This window comes from Pararge aegeria, chromosome 14 (genome assembly GCF_905163445.1).
Source record: "Pararge aegeria chromosome 14, ilParAegt1.1, whole genome shotgun sequence".
NCBI lineage: Eukaryota > Metazoa > Arthropoda > Insecta > Lepidoptera > Nymphalidae > Pararge > Pararge aegeria.
Genome location: NC_053193.1, coordinates 17883905 through 17902775, shown reverse-complemented (window position 1 = coordinate 17902775; position 18871 = coordinate 17883905). Strand labels below are relative to the sequence as shown.

The 18871-nt window shown below is 36.2% G+C and overlaps 3 protein-coding genes and 1 non-coding gene across 8 annotated transcripts in view; 2 read left to right on the top strand and 2 right to left on the bottom strand.

Annotated features, from left to right (window-relative positions):
* LOC120629086 (epsin-1) overlaps positions 1 to 3808 on the bottom strand; it is a 50890-nt gene extending 47082 nt beyond the window's left edge. For 2 of the 5 annotated variants that reach the window (XM_039897831.1, XM_039897836.1), the window contains exons 1-2: positions 3607 to 3808; positions 1514 to 1542 (exon numbers count right to left, since the gene is read on the bottom strand). In XM_039897831.1, the coding sequence (XP_039753765.1) occupies positions 1514 to 1516 (3 nt within the window). In that variant the 5' untranslated portion in view covers positions 1517 to 1542; positions 3607 to 3808. Of the gene's footprint in view, positions 1 to 1513; positions 1543 to 2325; positions 2445 to 3606 lie in introns of those variants that run through there. The other 3 variants (XM_039897832.1, XM_039897833.1, XM_039897835.1) reach the window with 3 other exon arrangements.
* Positions 3809 to 4585: 777 nt separating this feature from the next.
* LOC120629589 (nuclear pore complex protein Nup85) lies at positions 4586 to 13882 on the top strand. The gene is made up of 10 exons (XM_039898563.1): positions 4586 to 4743; positions 4820 to 5363; positions 5896 to 6053; positions 6634 to 6756; positions 8232 to 8444; positions 10121 to 10230; positions 11015 to 11232; positions 11826 to 12044; positions 12783 to 12882; positions 13457 to 13882. Exons 1-10 carry the CDS (start codon positions 4705 to 4707, stop codon positions 13656 to 13658), a joined length of 1926 nt encoding a protein of 641 aa, XP_039754497.1. The 5' UTR covers positions 4586 to 4704; the 3' UTR covers positions 13659 to 13882.
* Positions 7382 to 7453, top strand: Trnam-cau. The gene has a single exon. It is a non-coding gene; the product is annotated as a tRNA-Met (tRNA).
* A 2269-nt stretch (positions 13883 to 16151) lies between the features above and the next one.
* Positions 16152 to 18505, bottom strand: LOC120629630 (7,8-dihydro-8-oxoguanine triphosphatase-like). Its single transcript, XM_039898623.1, has 2 exons — positions 18169 to 18505; positions 16152 to 17737 (listed from the first exon to the last, which is right to left on the bottom strand). The coding sequence occupies exons 1-2, from the start codon at positions 18398 to 18400 to the stop codon at positions 17466 to 17468; spliced, it is 504 nt and encodes a 167-aa protein (XP_039754557.1). The 5' UTR covers positions 18401 to 18505; the 3' UTR covers positions 16152 to 17465.
* Positions 18506 to 18871: the final 366 nt, after the last annotated feature.

Here is an 18871-nt window from a genome sequence, read left to right as displayed (position 1 = left end):
ACCCCCGTTCTTCTGAAAGCATGTTAAGCTGTCGGTCTTGGGCCTGATCTCATTCCGGTTGTGTGAGAACTACCGTTCCATGTGGGCAATAAAGACTGTACTTGGTTTTACGCACACACTTGTGATTTCATATCTATTGGGACAATCTCTTTGGAGATTGACGACCGTCGTCGAAATCAATTAATGTCCTGTCTCACAACAGCCGCTTAACCTCGGTTGCAAGTGACTTAAAAGGCCATGGCAAATTCTATATTGCGAATATGAAAACTAAAGAAACTACACAAAGAAAGAATTAAAACAGCGACAAAGATATCGAGCTTGATATCAAATAATAAATAAAAAATGTATACAGGGACGAAAATACAGCAATTGTATTTTGAAAAGTCTACTTTTTACTTAAATTATTACTTCTTTATGAATAAGAAAAGACATAGATACTATTCAATGAAAGTCTGTAGCTACCCAGCCGGGCCCTATTAAGGGCTATTTGGCATGACTTATTCCTGTGCTGTATGATTGCTGAACTGTGGTTACATAGCAAGAAATGTTAATTGTAAAAGTATCATGTAATTATGTTTGTATTATTTACATTTGTGTGTTAACAACATGTTGCTGCAGTCAATTTGTATCCTCAGTATAAATAAAGCTAATTGCACATTACAAGATAAGTCACAACATATTTATGTACGCAATAGAAATCTGTGATGTAAACATCACAGATTTCTGATAAAATTCAAAAATGTTTTATTCAAGTAGACCTTATCACAGGCACTTATGAAGCGTTCATACATTTAACATTTAACACTAATATTAGTGATGGCGTAAATTGCATTTGTTAACATAAAACTAAAGCTAGGAGGGTTCCAAACGGTCTAAGAAGAGCCCAGAACAAACTTAGCCAGGATTATTATTTTGCTATCACCACCTCACAGTTTGGTTAATGTTGAGCTGTGAAGTTAGAGAAATCGAAAAAGAGAAAAGTTAGAAATCCATTCTGTCCTATATTTAAATAGCAAACGTGATTTGTTTTCTATTCAATCTTTCAAGCTTTGTCTTTTTGCAATTAACGTTTTAACATTTTTTGCACTTTTTTCTGGGGGTTTCCTTTCAACATTTCAGCACTAATTCTCCATATAAACTTTACATGCTATATATATTATATCACGCTTCACTTACGATACTGGGGTAGCTGTAGTATGGCAGTTTATTATAAATATGTGAAAGAGAACTACGGCCCATATTAAAAAACAAATAACAAGCCAGCTCAGACGAGGTTAGTCTTACTATTAAGCATAGATTAACAGATAGTTCAGACTATGTTTTTTGTGGGCACCAATTTGTTTAATTAAATTATGTATAGTCATCTCACTAACAACAAGGCGATCCTGCGAAGCAATCTAACTGTTCCAGTTTTGATACTGTGTTTAAAACTAGTTAAGGGTATGGGGTATACTAAAGTACCATACCTCGTTAGCGTGCTTCCACCTCTGACAGCATTGTGTGATGCACTTACCATCTGATGAGATTGCAGTCAAGTGCTACCTTGTAATTGAATAAAAAACAAATCATTACCGGGGACTTAGGAAATTAATCATTCAATCATTATTAAATATAGACCAGTTTTTTGGCCAAAATTAAAATACCTTCCTACTGATATAAAGATAAACGTAATGTTAATTTTGGCTTATCAATTACCTATTATGATAATGTAATGAGAATGACTCAACCTCACAAATTTTAAGAAACTAAAAAATGTGATATACCTATATCTAGTTGATGTTTTTTTTTATGTTGTGTCTGTTAAATCTATACCAATTTGTCAATACATAGATATGTTATAAAATTGGAAGTATGTTTGTTTGCCCTTCCTTTAAATCCTATACAAGCAACCCAATAACTTTTGATTTTTGGCATAAAGTTAGTTGAAAGGTTGGAGAGTTACATGGGCTAATTTTCATCCTAAAGAAACAACAAATTCCTTAGGGTACAGGAACAATTGTATTTTTACAGCAAATGTTCCTGTACCCTAAGGAATTTGAAACATATGGACCCAACTATGCAACAAGAACAATGCAGATGCGTAAACATAGAATACATTTTCAACTTTCATTAACAAATGTGAAATCATGTGACCCGAGTAAATGTCCGCAACAAATAGTACACATTAAATCTGTCTGTTTGATATCATGAATCTCAAAAAGTACTGAACAGAGTTCATTAAACATTCCACCTATTGATAGTAGATCAGAGAATGTTTGCATATGAGTTGTGCGAATCAAAGTTAGCTCAGCATTTTAAGTTATAAATAAAAAACAATTCACTCACTTGTTTCAAAAGTTACCAGCACAAAGTGAATTCAAAAAAACACTGTTTAGAAAAAATAACTTTGTATTGTCACAATGGAACACTGAATGACTATCTAAATCATTGCACTTATCAAACTGTTGATAAACTTTTATCACATTATCATCTATAGTCGTAAAAATATAATAGGCCCGTTTTGACATTTGTGCAAGACCATAGAATGTAACTTGGAATGAAACTGAAAGAAACAATAAAATAAAAATCAATTACATACAGTGTTTTAAAAAATACGTAAATTTTTTTGCGACGTTAAATAATATGAAAGAATATATCGCGAGTATTCTTTTTGCGCTTAATTTATCGTAGCATGCAATTTATAATTGTTGCGAAACGTTCCGAAAACAGTTACGTTCTTAGTCTTTTTTTTTTTTATACTAGAGCTGTAACCATTTTTTTACTGAATATCGAAATTAAATATTGTGTAGTAATCTTTACTGCAAAGAATGAGCTTGGTTCTCAAAATGGGTTCTAAATAATGAGTCTGGGTTGATGTATCTGACCAAACGGCACATGACTGAAGCGTCCCCGCGCGCACTGCGCAGTTTTTCGTTCCTCATCTTGTAAAGTTGACTGTGCGCTCGTTTAAGTTTGATATATATTGTTTACTATTACGTTAACTATGGCTCTTCTATTTTGGACATTAATTTAAACATAGTGATTTGACTCGATTTTTGTGTTTGTTGTTATATAGTACTAACTCTGTTTCAAAATGTTGAAAAGTGGACGTATAATCAACAGCCAGTCACGCGTATTGGTTGTGAAGTTAAAGGAATACTTTGAACGAACGAACACTTTACAATACATAATAATATCAATCAAGTACTGATAAAAACTTGAATTGATTTATCGTGAGTATCGAGTCCCGAGTCTTATGGTCCATAACTAGTTACGTCGCGATGACAAATGTCAAAACGGGCCTATTACATTTTTACGACTATAGTATACATGAAGATTCTTCACCTCGTATACAAATGACGTCACAATCACCCATCCAACTCGCAAATACACAAACAAATAGACACTAAACAGATAATCACGGCCTAAATTTTATTTCCTCCACAAGTTTAAAGCTACGTCAGACGACGGTGTTTTATGGTTTAGCATCTAACATGTTTCGGTACGGTAAACAGTTACACGTCGAAGCGACTGGTGTCGAGGTGAAGGCCTACCGAACAGCGCGTGAAACAGTCTCTCGGCCGAATAACTTAAACAAAAACTACTGAATAGTTACACAAAACTTACCAAAAATAAGCAATGGTCCTTTAAAAATTAATTCCCTCTTTCAGTCTTATCAACATAAATCTATATCACACATTATATTACTGTCACGTTTCACAACACGTTAAAACTGGTTTTACTGTTAATTTTTGTAGAAATTTAGTCCAAACAAAATTAACAAAACACTTTTTGACGATTTAGGCAAAAATCGCCTCATTCATGACAAATCAACATGTCCCCCAACTCTATATCCGGTCAAGTAACTTGCAAGGAACTTTTAACATTCATAGGTCTTTTTTTTATTTAATAAGGAAAGCATGGAACTAATTTTAACGAGACCAGTTTAAATTTGTATGATTAAAAGCATGTATTTTATGCTATATAATATTTTTAATTTTACTAATAAACCAACTATATTTTATCTATCGGTTTATTTTCATCTGTATATTGTTTGACAGATCAAATCATCAAAGAGTAAACTAAGGATATCTACAACAAAGATGATACAAACATTATGGTCTAAAGGAACGCATTTTTGGAACAAATATAAATATTTAGTTGATGCACGCGACTTATTTAACATAGATTTCCTCTAAGATTTAAAAGTTTATTTTTTGTATAAGCATTATAGGACTATTTACCTTTGTATATTACCTTTATATTTTTTTATAAATTGTTCAAGAATCCTGCAATCGATATATTATGATTTCGCGTAAATGAAAAAGTGTGTTAAGATTCGTAGTGATTGGAAACTCCATGAAATGATAAAGTAAGAAACGCATAAATGTTTGTAAGAGAATGAGACAGATTACTATGCACGTTTTGTTTTCTATTGTAGTTACCATGGAAACTATATGATAAGTTATATAATAAGTTATGTAAAAATAAGTTTGGCTGTACGGTGATATTCCTTTGCTTGGTCCCTACCGGAGAGAATAGAAGAAAAAATGAGAGATTGATGTCAAGTGTCAAGTCAACTGCCATAAAAATCATAATATCATTTTATGTTGATTGTTTTAAGTGAGCGCGGTAATAAGTTGAAATTTGTATTTGTAACTGAATTCAAGACTGTGGTTTTGTAAATTCTTTTTTACACAGTATTTGCTACTATATTTATTCACCATGGACGATATCCAGACGATTAAACGTGTAAAAACGTTTGTACGTTAACTTCCAACTTTGGAAACTTTGATAGGGTTATGTGTGTCATGTTCGTTTATACTATTACCATTTTCAGGTACTACCGGACAAATGTTTCGAGAAACGAGTCGCCTGTGCGTGGAGACGTGGGAACAAGTTCTCCGTATACCCCCGTTCGCAAAAACCGAATAAAACAACCTCGGAATCGTCAGTCAAAACCGACGATAAAATATTAGTTATTTCCCAAGAAATTGGTTTATTTAGTCCAATATTACGAAGATTAGTTAACGAGGCGAACGGAACTTTCCTATCTGTAAGAAAAGTGTCTGAAACATCCAAGAATTCGGATAATCAAGTCGAGTTTCTGAAACTTTCGCGCCAATATCGATCTATCATTCGTGTCTGTATAGAGAGTCTTCAAGAAGCTGGCGAGAAAGAGGAAGATGGCGTCACAAGGAACGACTTACTGTCCTACATAACTATATTTTACTCAATTGAATGTATATGGCATTTGTGCGAGATTCTATTCATTGACATAATCCCTGGAGATGTAGTGTTACCATTCCTGTTGGAATGGGTCCGTTTCCATTTCCCTCGCCATGAGCAAACTGCTGCACAGCTGTTGGAATCCTGTGAGCGAGGTTCGGTTTGAAGATTTATATATTAAGAAACTATACTAGTCTAAAAATAGGGCTGTCTTTTTTTTCTGGTACAGATTTTTGTTCAGTATTAGCATCATTCCACCACATAAATAACATCTTTTTAAACAACCAATAAAAGTTAAATCGGCAATAAGTTTTCACTACATCATAAACTAACATCATATTGGTGTAACCTCCTCTCTCATAGATGAGAGATTTGGAGCTTAGACTGGTCCAACGTGGGCTTCATTGATTATTTTCAAATGTTTGTAATAATAACCAGGAATTATGGTATCACATTCTGTAATATGGAAACAGCCAATTTCCAATCTTTGGTCTGGTACTGAGATGTTGTAACATAAAAACCTGATACCTTACAACTCTTTTCCTAACCGGGAATCAAATCCAGGGAATTTTCAAAAATGCAGCTCTGATGAAGTGACTATTTCCTTCATTGCATGGATATAAAGTGAAAGGGGTTGATTGAAGGATATGAAAATCCTGTTTTAAAATGTTTAAAAAAAAATTTCAGGTTCAGAGGATCACCCGGACTATTGGGACACAGTAGTTGGCATGGTAGTTCAGGGAAGAGTGGACGTTGCAAGGGCACTACTGAAGCTGCATTCAGCAGTGGACTCCAATGAGTTCAAGCTAGTTGATAACTCACTGAGGAGCATGCCAGTTTATAGTGTAAGTCCAGGGCTTTTAAATATAAAATCACCATAATCTCAGTACTGTTTGTATAAAAATTTGCACGCTTGCAATCCAAGTATAAGTATAATGGTCTTGAATTCTTATAACTGTTTTTAATAAAACTAGCTGACCCGTGCAACTTATTACCGGAAAACACAAATAAAATGACATTTTCTATAAATGAGACCTAGCTTGAACAATATTTATCGCTCTAAAAACCCCCTGTATACTAAATTTCATGAAAATCGTTGGAGCCAATTCCAAGATTCCAATTATATATATACAAGAATTGCTCGTTTAAAGATATAAGATTCAACCAAGAGTTTGTTAAAAATCTGTAATAATGTTTACATTAGTGAACAGAGAGCTGTAAAACTCAACAGATAGGTTAATTTTACTCCGAAGTTACAGTGTTTCTATTCCTGCAAAGAACTACAGTTGTGAACATTTCACAATTCTTATACTATAACAGATTAAGAAGTATGCCAGTTTGTTACACGTAGATAAAAAAAACTTTTTATCTACATGTAAATTTACTGAAAATAAGGCAGTTGTATTGATATTAATTTTGTTGTAGGTGTATGGAGGAATCTCGACAGGTGAATTCACTATATCCTGGAAGCATTGGCAGGCTGAGTGCCGGTCCAAGCTCAACAGCCGACTCCTGGGACAGCAGCCTCAACTGGAGCTTGTTATGAGAGTGAGTTTACGTAATATCTCTAGTTATTAAATTATTGGCTGTTTCAACCCCAAAGTCCTTAAATAGTGACCTGACTCTTGATTATCTGTCTATCAATTGCACTGTTGGTAGACATATCTTTGTTAATAAACTGTATCACACATTACAATGCCTGTTGTTCAATAACCTTAAGCTTAATTTGCTATCATATGGTATTTACAAGCGTGACTGTAATCATACCTGACGGTAAGTGATGATGCAGCCTAAGATGGGGCACGCTTGCCTAGAAGATGCCTATTCACTCTATTATTTCTCTTATACTTTAAAATCTTTTTCACTAGACCAAACTGATCTTCCGTAATCCACTCTAACATCCATAATATATAATGAACTCTTTTGGGAGTATATTATGGATATTTTTTAGCATTCTTTTGAAATTATTAGAAATAAAATTAAATACTTTTTAAATCCTATTATTATATATTGGATTTTCAATTGAGCCTGATTTTGTTTTTGCCTTTGTAGTGTTATTGTCGCTTAATTTTTTGTTCACAGCTACGAAATTTTTATCATACGTAATAGTGCTGACTAATGTTTCTTACAACCGTATTAGTATTAGATCGTTATTTTCGCACTTTGCTCTCGTAGCAGAGTGGCGCAGTGGAAGCGTGCTGGGCCCATAACCCAGAGGTCCGTGGATCGAAACCACGCTCTGCTAAACACTTTTTGTTTTTTTAATTTTTTCGTATAACTACTTATTACAATGCGTAATATTTACTTTATTATAGAATTTTTTGTAACAAAAAATAACGGGGATTCGGAACTAAATGTTACACCTACCAACTAAGGAGTATAATAAAATTTATTATCCTTTTTGAAGTCTATTATAAATGGCCCCAAAGAGATTCGGTAAAATAACAAAATTTAGCTTCATTTCGAAATAAACCCCTTTCGAACAGAACACATTGAAATAATCAAATAGATAAAATTCACCCAGTAGCCTTAATACGTGGTTTGCTCGCTTACAATCGAGGAGTTGTTTCTTGTTTTTTTTAGAGTCGTAAATCGTGTACTTCGGACTTTTATGTGCAAACGTTCTGCCAAAAGCCTAGATGAAGAATTGTAAGCAAATTTGAGCTTTAGACAACATGAATATGATACATTTTACTCCGATGTTCAGGTACCCAATTAGTATAGTAATGTTGTAATATAGATGATTAATATAGTAATATTGTTAAGGCTAGTACAAGATTTGCTAGCTAGCAATCGAGGAAACTTCTTATTTGCATTACATTAAAGCTCAAATTTGCCTACGAAGATCGAGCTTTTGACCGAACGTTTCTAAGACACAAACCAAAAATGCAGGATTTGTGACTCTAAAACGAGTGGCATTAGGTGCATTTTACTTTGACGATATGGAGTTTGATTGCGAGCGGGTAAATCTTGTTAGGGTTGTGAGCATGCGTGCCGTATTAGAGGTGTCGCGGCGTCCGCAGATCATGACGGGTGAGTACTCCGCCTTCGAGTCCATCCGCGGCAAGTACACGTCGTGGTTCGACGTGCTGGGCGGCTGGCTGCTGTTCACGGCCCCGTGGGCGCGGCGCCACGAGCTGGGCAGCGCCGCCGCCGCGTGCGCCGGCCTGGCCGCGCCCGCGCGCTCGCACCTCGACGCCATGGTGCGCGCCGCACTGGACGGCGACTTGTACCAGGTGACACGCATTGCGGGCTCGCCCATCCATGCTGATATTCAAAGTCAAAGTCAAAGTCAAAAATATCTATATTCAAGTAGGCCCTTTTGATGCGTACATAAGAATTTATTTATTCATTTAAGGGACAATTAACAGGTTACAACAACAACTCTTAAAAACTAAACAAAAAATTAAAGAACATGCGAATACAAAACTATATTGTCAGTTAGAAGGAGAAAAAACGTTTAAGAGAGACATGAGAGTACTTATAAGCTGTAAGATCCATCAGGCTGCGACATAAGCTTGACGAATCTAGCACCGCGAACAAAAACATACATTTAGAATAAATTAAAGAAACAAATACTTAAATTATGTATATATAAAATAATATTAAAAATGTTGACAATATATACTATAGAACAAAACTAGCTAAACTAACACTAAAAAGAGCAAAGGAAAATAATTAAAAAAATAATAACTAAGTTTAAGTTTAAATTACTATATAAATATAAACTAAAGAATTACACGGTAGTGAGATTATGGCGATAACCACATTCGTAAACTTAAAACTAAAGCTACGAGGGTTCCAAACGCGTCCTGGTATAAGAAGAAGCCCACAACAAACTTAGCCAGTGTTTTTTTTTTGTTATCACCATCTCACAATGTCATTTTAAATTATTAGAAGAGCAACCTGGTTAGAGCAATTTATATTTGATATGATACTCCTTTGTAATATTAAGTTCCACGCTTTCGATAGAACTTCACAGTACTTTATTGTAATTCTAATCTTGAATATTGACATTAATGTCATTCGGATATTGTCTGGTCGTTTGTATATATGTTTTGCGGCATTTCCAGTATTCATCATTACAGGGCCATTTAATGAATGAATGAATGATTTAATGAATTAATCATTACAAGGTACGGGTCTTTCTCTCAGAATGAGTACGGCTTAGACCGTAGTCCACCGAGCTGGCCAAGTGCGGAATGATTAACATTACACGCCTTCGAGTACATTATGGGTAACTCTCAGGCGTGCAGGTTTCCTCAAGATGTTTTCTTTCTAATAACTCCGGAAATTCAGAGTCTGTGCCTCGATCACTAGGCTAACACCGCATAGGTACATTTTAAATGCCATATTACGCGTAATTATATAGTAAGTCAACTTTGTATACTCATTGAGAGTACCGGCGCGCAAGCAAAGTCGAGACAGTGTACCACATTCCTTGTTTGGCAGCCGTATTGACTAATTATCTTTTTAAACTTAGGAGCTAAGCCCTGGTTGGTGTAGCTTTTTTCTAACTCTCTTGGCCCTCTCTTTTACCTCTTTTCACCGACTCTAGTTACTATCATTATACATATTCCAAAAGTGTGTCTTTAAGTAAATGTGATAGTTAATTATGTTTGGCACACCAACATTTTCGTGTTGAACAAAAGACGCTTTTTTGATCCTAGATTAAAAGCACACCAGGAATGTTATTCAGAAATTTAAAAAATAGCATATGCTACCGATGCGCAGCAACACACCTAAATTTATTTTAGATACATTTTGCATAGAGATAGCTGGCATCATTGATACTTTTGATCATTTAAAAAAGTATAGGTTAAAAGTAACTTGTTTGAAAAAAATATTTTTCACTACCAACTATACACCGGTTATCCCCTATTCTGACTTAACTTTCATTTAATTCTTACAGGTGATCCACGAAATCCAGCAGATAACAGATAACGGCTGGTTCGCGACCCACCTCACTGACATCCTCTACCAGTGTGGGAAACTGCAGATTTTAGACAAGCACCAAACTGAGTAAGGGTTTTGTTTTGTAATATTAATAGCGAGAAAAAAGCGGGGCATCTGTCTCTCAAACACCAGAGAGAGATTTGTTTATCCCCCTCTAGAATATCAATGAATCGCATTTCTAAGGGAAAAGGGGCCCACTGTACATACAAACAAACACATTTTCGGATTTATAACCATTAGGATTTATAACGATTGTATATAATGATTGTAAATGTTGATGTTGGAAAAGAGCAACTACTGAGTTTCTTGCCGGCTCTTCTCGGTAGAATCTGTTTTCCGAACCGGTGGTAGAGTCACACAAACATACATACTTGACGTTTCAAAAGTGCTTATAAAGTAGGCCTACTTGAAATAAATGAATTTGAATTTGAATAACCGTGCGAATTCAATCTTTCATTTATATGTCAAAGATTTCTTTATAAATTAGCTGTGCCCGGGTTCCTGCTTTCTTTACTAGAAGACAAAATGAAACGAAAAATACTTTTTTTTTTCTAGAACTGTCTTCTGAAAATTTTAAATGCCTTTTGACAAGATATGAGAAATATGTTATGTATATATATGTAATGTTTATTATAAACATACTTATAATATACAGATAAAGACCCGGAAAATGAAAAACTTTCATGTTCATCACACAAACATTTTCCAGTTGTGAGAATCGACCAAAAAGGATCGCTACAAACTGCTTCAATCGGCCGTCATCGCGATGGCTTTGATTTTATTGGAAACTGAGTGGTGTAACTTGGTCTTATATTAAACAATGATTGAAAATGACATGGTGGGTTCCCAGTGTAACCTGCCGCCTGAGAAACAGTCTCGTGCTGGAGTACGGCTCCCTGCTGTTGGAGCACCGCTCGCTGTGGGCGGCGGGGCTGTCGTACCTGGCGACGTGCGCGCCCGAGGGCCCGCGGCGCGCCGAGCTCTTGCTGGAGCGGATGCCCATACACACGGAGGCCAAGGCCATGCGGGTCGCCGCTGAGGCCAAGAAGCATGGCCTGCTTGGAGTGGGTGAGTTGATCCGCCCGACTTTTTAAGGAAACGCTCACGTTGGGTGCATATCGATTTGGGTCAGTAGTGTGCATAGAGGGTATGTACAGGGTACGCAGATAATATAAAATGCAAAAAATCTCCAGAACTCTCAGATAAAGAAGCATAACGTCAAAAAATGATAATACAAACACAAAATAATAGTAAAAGTTAGGTTATATGAGTTGTCTTGCGAAAATCGATCGGTGGAAGGTAAATGTGTGCCTAGAAATCTTTTTTGATACGGCTTTACTTACCTAATTCTAAAAACCTGAGTTAGGTAATTTACCCTCCAATATTGGTGGGTTGAAAATTTAAAATATAACCCAAGGTCAGTCCCTCACACTTGGTTGCGCAAGGCATAGTTGTAATTTATTAACAGCTGGGTGTAAAAGTCAAATATTTTTTTTTTCAAATAGGCACATATAGGTGGCACTTTTGATGCGTTGATTACATACAAAATGTGTACATAGTAGTGAGAAGTGATGGCGATAACTTCATCATTCGTGAACTTGAAAGTCCTTAACGCTTTCTTGCTTTCGCCACTGGCAATAATGCGTGCGGCGCGTGCGCAGTGCAGGCGGTGTGCGCGGTGCAGAGTGCGCGCGCGCTGTGGCGCGGCGCGGCGGGCGCGGCGCTGGCGTGGGGCGCGCGCGCGCGCAGTGCGGCGCAGTGCGGGCGCGCGGCGCACCGGGCGCTGCGCGAGTACTGCGCCGGCCGCGCGCTGCCCGCCGCCGACCTGCTGCTCACGGCCGGCGCCTCGCTGCTCATCGACAACACGCTGCTGCTGCTGGGTGAGCACCTACAATTTTACTTTATGTGAATAGGTCTTTTGTAGGGAGTTCCAAAACCCACGGTCCTGTGCCGCTTGTTTGCAGCGGCTCCCAGCGACTCGTTTGATGTCGTCAGTCCACCTCGTCGGGGGCCGACCGAAGCTGCGTTTACCTGTGCGGGGTCGCCATTCCAACGTTCATCGGTTCTCCGAGCTATGTGCCCCGCCCATTTCCACTTCAGCTTTGCAACTCGCTGAGCTACTCGTATGTCGGAACATCTATAGGTGGAGGGTAAACCTGATTTTTGGCGCGGCAACGCTTCGCCACGCTATACGATGAAAAGCAACTAATAAAAATAATTGAGTGGTCATGATTTTAAAGGAAATTTTAAATTAAAAAATTTCGTAGGTATAGGAAGAAAATAAATGGGGCCGAGTTCGAATCCCACCTCTAACTTAACTAAGTTATATGCGTTTTAAAAAAATAAAATATCACTTGCTTTAACTGTGAAGGAAAACATCGTGAAGAAACCTGCATACCTGAGAGTTCTCCATAATGTTCTCAAAGGTGTGTGAAGTCCACCAAACCGCACTGGTCCAGCGTGGTTGACCTTAACCCCTTTTCATTGAGAGATGAGTGTATTGGTATAGTAATGGGGTGATATGATGATTTTATATTATATAATAATATTTCTTGTACTTAATATTTATTCTCTTAAACAACATAATTCAATAGCGCTAAGTTTGTTTGTTGTTGCAGGTAAATACTGCGATTTCCATCGACTGTACAAGAGCAGAGAGTACAAAAAAGCTGCGAAATTACTTGTCTCACTCATCACGTCAAATATTGCGCCAGATTAGTAAGTTTTTTTTGTGACCACTACAAGTTAGCCCTTAACTTAGGTGGTAAGTTATGATGCAGTCGAAAATGGTAGCGGGCTAACCTGTTAAGGAGTATGGTAGTCATACCTCTTATCGGTTTCTACGCGACATCGCACCGGAACACTAAATCGCTTAGCGATACGTCTGTCTGTAAAGTGGGAACAAACCACGACCAAAGCCTCCAGACCAGACCTGAGATAATTCAGAAATAATTAATTTCCAAATTGAGTATATGTAACTATTTGAGAGATCGGTATAGAAAGTACATGTCCTTTTCCATAGCAAAGGTTAGCTGGTAAACAGTTTTCAATTTTCTCATATCAAAAGCTACATGCATGCAAAATTTCATCTAAATCCGTTCAGCCGTTTTTCCGTGATTAAGTAAAAAACGTCCACACTTTCACTCTCATAATATTAGTAGAATATACAAAAATCCTTATAATATAAAGATACACACCCAGACACTGAAAAGCATTTTTCAGTTGTGGTAATCGAACCCACAGTTTTAAATGTAAACTTAAATACAAAAATGATTTTGTTTTGTGTGTCTAGTTTCTGGCCTACTCTGCTGCTTGACACCTTACCACTGCTGGAGACGGAAGAGCCGGTTCTGTCCTCGGACGACAGCTACGAGATCATGCTGTGCCTCGAGCTCCGGGCGGACTGCCTGGACAGGGAGAAAGCTGATCTGCTGAGGCTGGCGCTGGCCAGAAACCTCGCGAGAACCGCGCTCCAGGATGTCGAGGACGACTAGCAGAGGGATATCGCTTCAACTCCTAACTTGGACCATAAGAAGAGTGGCGTGCACAGGGATACCGAATAGGTTGGATGCTAGGCGGAAAGTTACCAAAAAAACTTAGTGTTTTTAAGGTGCTAAGTCAAAGTCGCGTACATTACATAAAAAATATGCACATAGAAGTGAGATCCGTATCTAAAGGGTAAAACGGGACCCTACAAGGACTGCTGCATCTGGCGACAGACAGATATGTCTATCTGTCGCCAGATGCAGCAGTCCTTGTAGGGTCCCGTTTTACCCTCAGACAGATATGTCTATCTGTCTGATAGACATATCTGTCTGTCGCCAGATGCAGCCTGGTGACAGATAGACATATCTGTCTGTCACCAGGCTGTCTCAAGTGATAAATAGTAATAATAATAATAACGTTTAATTCAGATCAAAATCCATAGTTCCAATAGATCATCTACAGTTGAAATTTATACAAATTATGTATTTCTGATGCCGCTGTTATAATAATAAACAAAAAATTTTTGGGCCTCCTATACAACAGACATGATTTTTTTTCATCTTTTGTAAATACAGTAGAACTCCAATTATCCGAATTAATGGGGACCGGGACCCATTCGGATAATCGGATTGGAGAGAATAAAAGCTACATTTTGATATTGCGCTATTTTTTTATTGAATTAAATGAAAGAAACATGAAATTTTAACATGTTTTAAATATAAATAAAATGTACTTATGTACAAGTACTTAGAAATAAAAATCATTGTTTTTTTTAAACATCTCCGTCAATGTAAGCTGTTTTGCGGTCTTCAACCGTTTTCGGGCAGCCAGGTCACGCATTCGCTTGACGGTGAGCAGTTGCAAGTGGTCACACTCGGGCTGACGCTCCATCCACTTCAAAGCAGTCTCGAGGCCGGCAAATGCTTCACTAGCTGATGGTCCAGCGTCTACTTCAACATCAGCAGAAAGTTCTTCTTCCACTTCCACTTCAACATCTTCTCTCACACTTACAACAATTTCATTTTTTTTGTGATTCGGATAATCGGCGATTCGGATAGTCGGAGTTCGGATAATTGGAGTTCTACTGTAAATTGTAATGGTACGGAAAACTTCGTTCGCGCAAATTAAGACTAGCCCTCGATTACTGGTAAGATCGTAACGGGCTAACCTGTTAGGGGTACGGCAGTTATGTTAAACCCATACACCCCCGGCACGTGTTCGTCGGTAGGGTGATGTCTAGCCACGACCGAAAATCTAGGGGTGGACAAGAGCTTTTAGGCATTAAAATGTGCGCGCCACTAAATATATGTTAAGTATACACAAGAACCTGCATTGGAGTAGCGTGGCAGGTCCATGCTCTAGAACCCTCTCTATTATGAGAGAAAAGACTTGTGCCCAGCAGTGGGATGTACATTGAGGATAAAGATGATGAAGACAACATAAGGCCAGCGTCAGCCCAGGCCCGTCAGATGCGGCAGAAACACGCAAAAAAAACTCAAAACAGCAGAAGCCAATATTTTTAAGGCAGTTTTAGAGAGCAAAATTCAAAGAGTGTTGATCTTTGCAATAGTTACTTAATAATGTTTGACTCTTTTAATAGCAATGTAGAGCTGGGTTAATTTACTTGCTTTCTTTCTACGCTAACTTCCAAAGACCCTTTATCCTACAGTGGCTTTCCATTCGTTGAGATGGTGATGATGATGATGATGAATTATAATGCTCCATGTTGTCAACCAATCATTAGCTATGTAAGTGAATAATTTGTAATTTTGTACAGTTACTACTAAGGAATGATGTTTGTAATCATTCTATTAATAAGTAAAAGCTAAGTTGTATTGAATTAAGTTGTATAAGAACTTTGCTCTTTGTAGTAAATTCGTTGAAATAAAGTGATAATTTGTACTTTTATATGAAATTTTATTTTTAATGTTCTACAAAGGTAATAAGTAGAGATATTAATATCTGAAAATGCTGCTATTGTATATTTTTGAATAATGCAAATCCTAAATAGTGTCTTAGTTGTTATATATATATATATATATTCTATATTCTATATATATATATATAGGGTTGTTTGTTTGTCCTTATTTTTCGCCCTTATTAAGCAACTAATCAACTTTATTTTTGGCATAGTTACTTGGAAGGACTGAGAGTAACATAGGCTACTTTTTATTCCAGGAAAACAAACAGTTCCCACAGGATATGTAATAAATCATAATAAAAAGGGATAAAGAATGGAGGCCTGCGCTAGTATACAATATTTCTATAAACTGCCTGTATAACCAATAATATAATATATTATTGGTTATACAGGCAGTTTATAGAAAATATAAGCCAAACGAGGGCTTGATTGACATTTTATAAGAGATGCTTTAAATCCTGTAAATAAATTTCTTGATACCTGCTTTATATAGTCAATTTGAAATGCTTGAATCAAACAAATGGATGGCAGCTAGACCTCACATAGCTCCAAAAAGGAAGGTGGGGAATAAAATTAAAAAAACTATATATATCAATTTATATGTTACAAAGAAACCAATCAATTCAAAACAATCCAACAAAACAAACATATTTTAAAAATAACAATACGCTGAACTTAAAAATAAATTTTTCACAGCACTGAAAATTGGTATTTTTGTGTACCTAACATAAAGTAACAAGTATGAATAATCTGTCAATCAAATAATAAATCAGTTGAAGGCCTAATATATTATGTGAACAGCAAATTGAAGAATTTGTTAGTTTTTAGAATACTATCAAGTTACAAGTTTAAAACCTGAAGCCAGAGTGAGGATTATATCTATATTTCTGTTTTATTCTGTCTGGTAATGCCTGTATTTACTTTTACAATAATACTTGTTATAGAAATCTAATTTCATAAAATTCAGAAATATATCCTCACTTAAAACATGTTGAAATGCAAATGAATGATTGTTTGTAGTCATACAAAAAGGATGTGGCATATTGTTTTAATCGTTTTGCAGTGTTTATCCCAAATTTTTTGACATTCTGACATTTTTAAAACAATTGCAATGTTATGCTGCATTTATTTGTATCGCAAAACTACGCTTAATGTTTTCTATTACCTCTTACGATGTAAACAATCTATCAATTACTTTTAAGCACAAAGAATATCTCTTTTTATTTTATTTATTTCAACTCATTTGTTTTTCTTCTATTTTTAAAACATGATTTACACTAAAAAGTAATGAAAATTTTGTTTACAATAAGACAAAGTGGAATAAATAGAGTATATCTCAATGTGAGAGAGTTCCTTATTACTACATATAAGTATACAAAATATACAGTGGTTTACCACAAAGTTTTCAGTTGGTCAGAGAAGCTAAATGCTACTCTTGAGTTATGTTGTAGACAATCTTTGAGTAAAATATAATGAGTTTATAGATTACTGGGCGGCAAAGTTTTTAGTCTTCAGCTTTTAAATTAATTAACTTAAAAAGCATTTAAAGTCTTATAAGTCTTCAATAATATACCCAAAGAGGTGTGTGACATTAATAAGATGATTTTTCTATCCTTCTAATGTCAGATAGTGCATGTCCAGAGACTTTCTAATTGAATCTCAAAATGGAGTGTGGTCTTTAATCTGTGCCTTAACTACTTCTTAGCAGCATTTTTTTATTTCTAGCAGCTTCCTGCAACTTTGTAATATTTATTTTAAGTTTTGTGTCCTGATACACACAGTTAGACTCACTAAAATACTTGCAGCTCAGTGGGCAGCAACAGAGCATAACTACTGGCTCTGTAAAAGTATCCTCTCTAGTAAGTAGTACATTACTGTTCAATGTTAATAAAACCTATTTATTTTTATCATCATAAAATCTTTCCCTAGACTCAATTTCTTGCAAGTCATAATTTAAGATTGTATCATACCCTTTATAATGAAACTTTCCATAGAATAGTTTACCTTTTAACATAAAAGGGAACCATATAATGTCATCTGGCCACATATCTTGAAATGGGATCTCTGTATAGGCGAACCATTTTGGCGACATCTCATCAGTTTCTGTAGGAGCCCCTTCGAAAATTGATGCAGAGTATACCCGTACATCCATCATAGTGGGGTCACCTTTAAAGATATAACAATATTAATGACATATAAATTAAAATAAGGGTTGATCCTGGGGTCTATTAAGGCATTATGACAGATGATTATGAAGCACAAGCTGTTTGTGTACAGTTTTTGATAAGTTTCCTGTACAAACTTTAGACCCATAACATTGACTTCCCTGTCTGCCTTTCTCTTGGCTATAATACTGGTAGTTTCAGTGATTAGAGTGTTCAAACAAAACAACAAACAAAAAAGAACTCTTCAGTTATAACATCATTATTCAGATTTTGACAACCTCCCTGGTGCCAGTGTTTATAAGTGGGAGGTCCCATGTTCGATCCCAACCATGGCCTATTTAGGGATTAATAATTTCTGAATTTTATCCAGTCTGGTCCGAGGCTTAAATCCGGGGTACAAATGTTCCTCAAAAAAGAAATGATTTTTCTCACCTTCAAAGGTAAACTCTAAATGGCCGATATTCTTCAAATTACACTTTTTCACGACAACACAACTCTCTTCTTTCAATTCACGGATCGCAGCGTCAATAATTGTTTCGTTAATTTCCACCTTCCCGCCAAAACCGTTCCATTTGTCTACACCAAATCCGCGTTTTTTGAGTCCCAATAAAATGTGCGTATCGTTGCGTAGAAACACTAGCGTATACAGTTTACGAAAATACATTTTCACTAGTTTAATTTGAGTAAGCTTGTACGATACAATTATGGCATTTTAATTTAACTTCTAATGGTTTTTATTTCAGCCCACTTTTTCTATGTTCACGTTGTCGTCGTTTTGTTTTCAAAATGTTAATTGTCAGTTGTCAACTTGTCAGTTGTCATCTGGTCAACTGTCACTGTAGTTGTTACATATCTTTTTTTTTCTTTATTCTTTCCAAAACGGAAGAGCAAAGACATATCACCGTACATCCATGTCTTCAATATCACCTTATTGAGGTTTTGTATCCGTGCCGTATAGCCCCATATCAAATTACAATGACTTTCCCGTAGGGTAAATAGATTGATTTTATGTTACTATAGTAAGTTTAATAAAAAAAAAAAAAAATGTTTACCCATCACCGTACAGCCAACCAGTATCTTAAGACATCGTAAAGGTTTACGATGTCTTAACACACTATAGTAACATAAAATCAAT